At 35.7% G+C, this 8,972-nt stretch overlaps 1 protein-coding gene across 1 annotated transcript; it reads right to left on the reverse strand.

Moving 5' to 3' along the window:
- Positions 1-7,395: 7,395 nt before the first annotated feature.
- Positions 7,396-8,363, reverse strand: LOC119360269. Its single transcript, XM_037625979.1, has 3 exons — positions 7,988-8,363; positions 7,809-7,861; positions 7,396-7,700 (listed from the first exon to the last, which is right to left on the reverse strand). Exons 1-3 carry the CDS (start codon positions 8,361-8,363, stop codon positions 7,665-7,667), a joined length of 465 nt encoding a protein of 154 aa, XP_037481876.1. The 3' UTR covers positions 7,396-7,664.
- Between the last annotated feature and the right edge of the window lie 609 nt (positions 8,364-8,972).

The raw sequence follows: 8,972 nt of genomic DNA on the forward strand, positions 1-8,972 counted from the left end.
TCGTGTAAATCCAGCTAGGCTACAGAGCTATGATAATGGACCAGTCCGAGAAACATAGCTGCTTCATTGTGTTTTTTATATCGCTCGATTGTTTCAATTTGTTTCTTTTCCCCTTTTTATTTATAATTTTTTTTTCATATTCTGAATTGTTCTAGTATATAAATATTTTTATTTCAAATGTTTATGCTCTGTTTATGCAATGGTAAAATATGTTCGTGTAACTTTAAAAATATTGATGTGTTTGAAAAGAAATACATAAAACACTGTTCATGCATTATGAAAAACTGTTCTTAAAATTTGAAAATTGTTTCCACAATCTAAACGAATATACGCGATATTTGAAAATAAGGCTCACACATTTCAAAAAAATATATGCATGACATAGATAAAAAAATGAATATACTATATAAAAAATATTCAAGTGGTTTAATAAATTGTTTTGTATCTCACTAGGAAAATGTTCAACAGGTATTTGAAAATGTTTCAAAATTGTATAAATATGTATTTTGAAAAATGTAAACCATGAATTTTCAAATGTTAAATGTATATAATGAAATGTTTTACTTGTATACTAAATATTTACAGTATCTATAGACAAAGTAGACGTCAAAACATATACTATATGAAATATAATAATGTATTTATAGAATGTTAAACGCGTATCCAAAAGTAATCCTGATGTATAAGAAAAATAAACATTCTATATGAAAATAAAAGAAGTGTGTTGAAAAATAAAAATAAAAAGCCAGAGAAAACCGAGGAAAAGATAGAAAATAAGTGAGAAAACCCTTAAAAACCAATAATGACATGGGAAAATGTGTATATAAACACAAAGAAATAAAAGTAATTAAAACAATGAAAACAAAGAAAAGACATTAATAATCATATAAAACTAAAACAAGAAAAAGAAACTACAAATTATAAAAGCCCAAAGAAAATTGATGAAAACCCTAAAAAAACAGAAAATTAAAGAAGTTAAAAAAACCCTACTAAAAACTGGACCAATGCAGATAGTTCGACAACAAAAGAAGAAAAACCCCGGACGTATGCAACGACCCGAGCAGCGACCGCACGAGTGATCCGAACAGCGATCTAGTTGCTGGGCTGGACCAAGCGCGCGGACGCCAGAGGCGAGATGTAATAGGAATCAGTACGAGCAATATATAGCTCTGATTGTTTCCTTACCGGTGTTGGGAAGGTTTTAGAACCCTCCTTCAACCATTTTTTATGGATTTTCTTATGGTTTTCTCATCTATCTTTACTGTTTTCAAATCTTCAACTTTTTTTCAAACTCATGAACTTTTTCAATACCATGAAGGTTTTTTTTTCAAATTTATGAACGTTTTTCAAAATCATGAAAAAATTTCAACATAACGACTAATTTCCAAATTCACATACTTTTTTCTCAATTCCATGAAATATTTTGAAATTCATAAAAAATAAATTTCGTGAACGTTTTTTGAAATTCCGGACATGTTAAAAATTTATTAACATTTTTGAAAATTATAATTACTCTTGAAATTTAGGAACATTTTCCAAATTTTTGCATGCCTTTTGAAACTTATGATTTTTTTTAAAATCCATGACATTTTCTTCGAAAAAAATTCTTGGGACATCATGAATTTGTTTTTTGTACCTATAAAATGGTTCATGAATCTCAAATTTGAAACCTCTTTTAAATAATCCTTTCAAACATCTTTGAAAGAATCATTTGGTTTTTCCCATAGGATTGTTCATGTTTAGGATGTTTTTATACTTAAAAATTGTTCATGTTTACGATTTTTTTTTACTACATCTCATAGGATTTCGAGCATCCATTGAAATTTGTGTGAAAAAATCTTTTGTTTTTTTATATGCAATAAAACAATTAAAAATCTTGTAGAATTGAGATTGACATGACATTCCAATCATATATTTTTCTATTCCCCTGTTTTTATATTTCCGCAAATCAAAGAGGCTCTGAATAATAAAGACCGTCGAAGCTCAAAGACAAAAGCCATGTGGTGTGTTTTTCGGTCCTGAGGAAAAACGATTGTATCCCATTTTTTGATAGATTTTAAAAATATGTTATTTAAAATCAGTTCATATATGTAAACTTAAAATATTTATTACATTAAAAATATTCGTATTAGAAAGCATATATTTTTAGAAGCATGTATTAGAAACAAACGGGCTGAACTTTTCTCATGTGTGCACGGTGTTTGGAGTCTGCGCCTTATCAGCATCCTCTAGCCTTCAAATAGTGTAGGTCAAGCTTTGTATGACGACTCAGTTAGATGCATTTTTTCAAGCCTCGAACGCTAAATGGTTGATTATTATAGTGATTTTATGATGACTTTGCTATACTTGCTCTTACTATAATTGTAATACTTGGGCGTGTTGGATGATAAACCTTTGTATTTGTGACAGATTAGGCTATTGTATTTCTTATTAAACTAATAATTGTCCTTGCGTTGCAAGGGGACTTAAATATTCTAATACGTTATACCATGATTTACTTGATAATATAAGTGTGATTTTTTAAATAAATATTTACCGAATTCCCTGTTGGTGATATACCTACATAAATGTATTTTAGGATTTTTTAGTCACTTTGTTGGTTTATTACTAAAGGAAATGTATTTTTTTTGTAGGGAAATATAAATTTATTTGATAAATCAATAAAAGATGGGACGATTAATACGATTCATAGAAATGATGCTCGAACGATGAAAGGTTCGACGAGCACTCTGTTTGACAGAAAAAGGAACGCCATTTCTTCAAGAGAACTTTTCCTCTCTATGAAAATAGTATATTTGCTAGTACTAGCTGATTACGCTGATTACACAACACCAGTGATTTGTTCAAAAAAAAAAACACCGGTGAATCGAGCAAGGGAAGTCCACGGAAGGACAGACGTACGTACGTGCGTAAGTGCGTTGGTGACCTCTCTCGCTCGCTACGATAATTTTTTTTTTTTGAAAGCTACGATAATTTTGACTTCCGCAGGTGCTTGACGAACATTGCTCGGTTTGATTTGTTACGTTCCGTTTTATCACTTGGCGACGTCCGACTTTATTGTTAGAATTAACTAGCAAAGTGGCCCGCTCGATGCGCGGGCTAGAAAATTTATAAAGTTGATTGATGAGAACATATTACTTTATTAGTCCAAATATAAATTGGAATTACATGGGATGTCGTTTTTAAATAGAACACTTCTGTGAACATAGTTTTATCTTTGGTATTTTGAGTTTTTACCGAGAGATAAATGTATTTATAAATGGTACAGATACTTTAACATGCTTTAATAACATATATAATGAGGAGCAAAGATCAATAGATTACTATCCATGAAAGTAACAATTTATTCTGGAAAATATATACAATCAATTTTGTATCTTCTATATAAAAAAGTAATAATGCCATGATCTTAGATTAGTTAGTTCAATGCCGCATAATATAACCTTTATTTTGGTGTTTGTTTCATTTAGATTCACATACATTTTTCAATTCAGTTGTGGTGAATTAGTGGGAAATGATGTTTGTCACATATTCGCCGAAAGAAAACAAATATTTCAGTATGGCTAACCCGACGACTATGTGATCTCCTACCAAGAATTGGTTGCGAGGGCGTCATGTTTTAGTGTGCCAAAATATGTGCTACTTATTTGTCTTAGTTCAATAATACGTGATATCTTAAACATTGATACATTTTTATAGGTGTATATGCATATATAATTGTATTCATAATAAAATATAAAAAACAATGATAGACTATTATTTACAATAAATTAAAGATATTGATCCATGTATTCAATAAACTCTACGCAATTAGGCGTTGAGTTATAAGAGTACCAACCACTCAAGATTAGTTCTGGTATCCATTTTAGTGTAGATCTGCAACTCGATGCATGTTTGCCAATTTTGTGCATGGCGATAAAGATTGATTTGGTTATGTGCTTACCTGGTTTCCTCATATCTAGTTCTTGCTTACATATACAACTGGATTAATATTTTATAAAAATATTTCCACAAATAAATGGCCAACACTTTCTCATCATTTGGTTTCACTAATCAATGCTCATTTATGCACTTATCCATCGATGCATGTGAATGTACACGCTTATATATAACTACGGCGATCTATTTTGACTGTGATTATTGGGTATAATTATGAAAAATTCTTATTTATGATTTCTTTCAGTATAACCAATACGTGTAGGTCTAATTATACATGTATCACACACGAACTGTTTATATACATGCTTGATAACAATCAAAAGTGATTCATTCAAGTATAATTATGAAGATAGGTCAAACATGATACGTTTAGGAACAGTTGGGAAGATTCGTCCATATATGCTTTTCTAAGCGGTCACTTAGAACTATTAAATAATAGTATAATATAATATTATGTGTTTGTTCTATATATTGTGGGATTTGCTTGCTATTATGTGGGCTAGAACTTCTATTGTAATATTTTCCCATGACTTTAGTATCCATGCAAGTTCAATCTCTCACGAATTTTTTTTCAGTAAGGGTATTAATGGGATTTCACTTAGAGAGAATCTGAATAGATTGCTAGGTCCTACCTGGAAGAACACAAAATTGCAGAGTTCGCTAGCCGTACTTGGCTGTTAAAATCTAATAGATGCTTGTAATGTAAGCATTGTATTTCTGGTCGGCTAACTTATATAGTAACTACATTTATTTAGCTCAATTTGATTTTTAACAATCTGCATCAATGACATTGTAGGAGTTGTTGTGAAGTTTGGAACACCCAGTAAAAAGGATGTACTTGTACTTCAGAATCCTGAAAATACATTAGAATAATATCTAAAATGAGATGGAATTCAGTGGATCTATTACATATGACCCCGAAGTTCTATAATAGGATAATTCAAAAGCACTCAATAGGTAAAGCTAGTGAAAATATGGCCGATCTTATATAAACTGTCACACAAACTGTCATACAGTTGGGAATGCTTAGAGAAGCATGTTTCTTAAAGGATAAGTCTTACAGTTGTATAAGATGTCCACCACAATTACATTAAGTTTCATGTTATTATAATGTATTTATCATGGATAAAACTAACTGCATAATTTCTTTTTTATGGGGCAACTGCATAATCTTTTTAGGTGCACGTAATATTATTACTGAACCAATTCGTTGGAACCACCAAAAAGAGGAATGCTAGCATCAATAACTTGTGGCATAAATATTGGATATGTGAATTGTGCAAAGGAAGGCAGAGTCTGTTGTGCTAAAATTATTTCTCCTGTTCAAATGTGTTTTACTATTGGGACCAAGTAATACTGTGCACAGGACCCAATCACACTACATCAACAACCGATGTAGTTGAGAAAGGTAATCTTTAATGCCTACTGTGTAACTGCATATAATAAAAAAAATTGAGGGTAATAATATAAATATGCAGTGGTGAACGACATGAGTTTCTGAAGCATAGTGTTTACATACGCTTCAATGCATTACAGACATGAACAGCTTATCTCCTGTAATTAGAGTAATTACATTGTTTCAACTCTTCTAGCTGATCACGCGAACACACCAAATTACTGAATTTTCTTTTATGTATTTTGGCGGGTAGCTGAAACATATGTACATTACTTTTCTGATCAATTTTGTCCCAATGTTCATGCAGTTGCCTGCAGCATTTTTTTTATTGTAAGACTTGGCTTGACGGTCCCTTGTGCTACTTGACGTACAAAAATCTTTTCCTCCCATATCCATATAAATCCATCTTTTGTCGATCTGTATCACTCAATCTTGAACAGAAATAGTACCCAAGATGGAAATTTTAACTTATCAGAAGAAGAGTGAAATACCTAGATATTAGATGATGTGTTCTAGATAAGCCAAAAGTCTCGGCAGACCAATCAAGATGAATATACATGCATAGCAGAGTAGCTCCAGCCTCTTGATTGTGTCTGTGCATGAAATTTTCGATGTTCCTTCACCCCAACAATTTACATGCAGAGGTTGGATCCCATCGGCCACCGACGCAGACTGCTCTTAGAGGTGGCCGGCGGCAAACGCGGGCTTGCAATTCGGCAGGGAGATAGCAAATCAGGAAAATAGCTATGTTGTGTTTTTTATATCGTACTCCATCGGAACAGAGTTGAAGATTTGAAGTTTCTATTTTTTTTCAGTATCTCTATCAATTTATCTTTTTTTCTACTTAGCCTATCAAGTACTATTAGTATCTAATAGAGATAAATAAATCTTCAACAACAATCCAAGATGCAGTGATAATATAAAAATTATAGGTTAAACACGTGGTTACTTTAGTAGCCAGCCGCAATTCACTTATTAGAATATATGTAGAAGAAAGCAAGCCAAGAGAAGACAATGGGTAATATTTTAGATTTCCAAAGAAAAATAAATAAAGATTCTCACCGCCAGAAAAAATTGATAAGTCGCAATGGATCTCTGCTAAAGGATCAACTGTATATGTGGTTCTCTTCTCCATGTTAGGGCTTCGGTTGAAAACTCATGTTTACTTTGGACACAGCGGCGACGTATAGCGCCATCTTCCCTCCTGAGGGTGTTGTCGTGGAGCTTAGGTGTGCTAGGGCGTAGTGTGGTCTTGTATCCAATCTTTCCTGTGTTCTTGATCGGTAGCATAGTCGTGTTCGTTCTGTGTGACCCGATTATCCCAGGATCTGCTTTGTAAGAGGGCTAGTTCGCCATCTTATATCATTTGATGTTGTATTCTGTTCTGGTGAGAAGGAGGAAGCCGCACAGTGAAATTATATCCCCGAGCAATATGCTTTCACCTGTCGCTGCCGGCAGCGTCACCTCCGGCCGGTTTGGACCTTGAGTGGCTACTCATCAACAGGGAACATGACACGATCAGGCAATCCATCCAAGCTTTTTATCTCGTTGAGTGCATGCATGCATGCATGTAGCGCCATGCATATCTGAAGGGCAGATCACGTCATTTTTTCCCACCCAATGCGTGCATGCATAAGAAAGGCATCAATATGCATGTACGTCCTAGCTGTGGCGTTTACAAGTGGACGTCTTGGTGCGAGCCATGTTCAAGCGGTGGAGAAAAAATAAAAGAATAGATGAAACGTTTTTTGCATTGTAATGGCAAAGGTGGGTAAATTTTTCCACTTAAATATTATCTAATGGTTGTAGATTTTTAGTCTATTGAATTAACGGTCAGATGTTTCTAATTTTTGTGGTAATTTCTAGCATAATTCTCTTTTTTTTGGTTAACCCATCAAGTACTTTTCTAGCATAATTCTCTTTTTTCTGATTAACCCATCAAGTACTTTTTATATATAAATAGATTAACCATGTGTTAATTATGGGATTAATCCCTGCTTGTACTAACCGCAGGCAGTTGTAAACTGCCGCGTCGGTTCCTGCCGAACAGGCATCTCCTCTGAACAGACACCTTTTCCAATGGTGTCATTTCCCTTGTATAAATAGCAGATGCCATCTAGTAAAGAAGAGAGTTGATTCATTTTTCCTCTCAACACGTTATCAGCCCTTTGCTCTCCGACGAGAGAAATAGGCCATCCCAGGCAGCGGTTATGTACGCCTGAAACGCCTGCCCGCGGAACCCGGTGCCTCCCCGACTACGGCCCTCGAACAACAACGGCAAGCGGCCTTGGCTTGCCCCGGCGGCGTGGCTTCCGAGCGGCCGGCGTCACTACACGATGTGACGAGTCAACCGGCAACCGCCGTTCTGCATAGAGAAGGGAATTTGTCAATAGATTGCTTATTTGATCTTCTCTGCTTGTGATTAATCAAAGATTCAATTATTGATTGCTTTTCCTAACGTCCTTGCACTTACGAGAATTGCTTCATCCGAGCATGTGGGCATGGAATCAGGACAATGTTCGCAACCTTCCATCGGAAAGACATCAACGAAGGAAAAGACGAACGGAAAAGGCACCTTTGATCAATGGATTGAAAACCCAAACAAGAACTGTAAGCGTGCAGGTAGTCTTCTACAATTCGGGGTGTTCTTACCTCTTAATGGATCGACGCTGTCGATTTTGAACGGCACGAGCGGCCTACGGCCGGCAAGAAGCACGTCGGCCCTCTCCGTCCGCGCTACGGCTGCAGACTGCGTGAGCGCGATTGGCCGTGACGGCGCGGCCGCATCTGACGCAGCGCCTGCGACCAAGGCCTCACTTGCAGAAGGCATGATGGCGGCCTCTGGCCGGCGCTGGCTGAAGCGCGCGCGCCGCGGTCGCTCCTCCCTCCGGCCATGGCGCAGCCTTCCAGGCCGTCGTTGAGGGTCCCCTTCCCCCGCGCGGCGCTCGCGCCCGTTGTACCCAACGAAAGCAGAGGCACCTCCGGCCGGCGAGCCTATCTCGAATGGCTGCATAGAAAAATTCCCCATTGGGATTTCATATCCGCACATGAAAACAAGAGGATAAGGAACCTTATCCCTCGACATTATGCATCAAGGTCCTCGCAGTTGCATGAATTTGCAAAACAGGTCGAACATTGGTCCAGACCGATTGTGCACCGTATCCTATTTCTGGGATTTTGCACATCGGATTCTGTTAACAGTACTATTTACTAATAGTATTTACCTGTTTTAGACCCTGTTAATTGCTGCATTTTCTGTTGAGTTTCAACATTCCAAAAAATATGTGGTTATTATATGTGGCATGTTCAGTGTGTTTGCTTTTTAGCAATCCCTATAACATGTCCTATTATTACAACAATATTGATTTGCGATTGAGAATATTTTTCTCTCGCAAAATAATCTCATAGCGATTGAGATTAATTTTCTCTCGCAAAATATTAATTCACCCTGCTGAATTATCTTGCAACTTGATACAATATCATCTCATTTAATTTGAGGCCTATATAATTCAAGTTTTTTCACTTGAACATCAAGATTGCAACATCATTACTATTCATTATGATAGTGGTGTATTTCTGTTGAGTACGATGTATTCCGGAATGTACGTATCTCCATGTTCGCTACATGTCGAGATTA

This window comes from Triticum dicoccoides, chromosome 2B (assembly GCF_002162155.2).
Source record: "Triticum dicoccoides isolate Atlit2015 ecotype Zavitan chromosome 2B, WEW_v2.0, whole genome shotgun sequence".
Lineage (NCBI taxonomy): Eukaryota > Viridiplantae > Streptophyta > Magnoliopsida > Poales > Poaceae > Triticum > Triticum dicoccoides.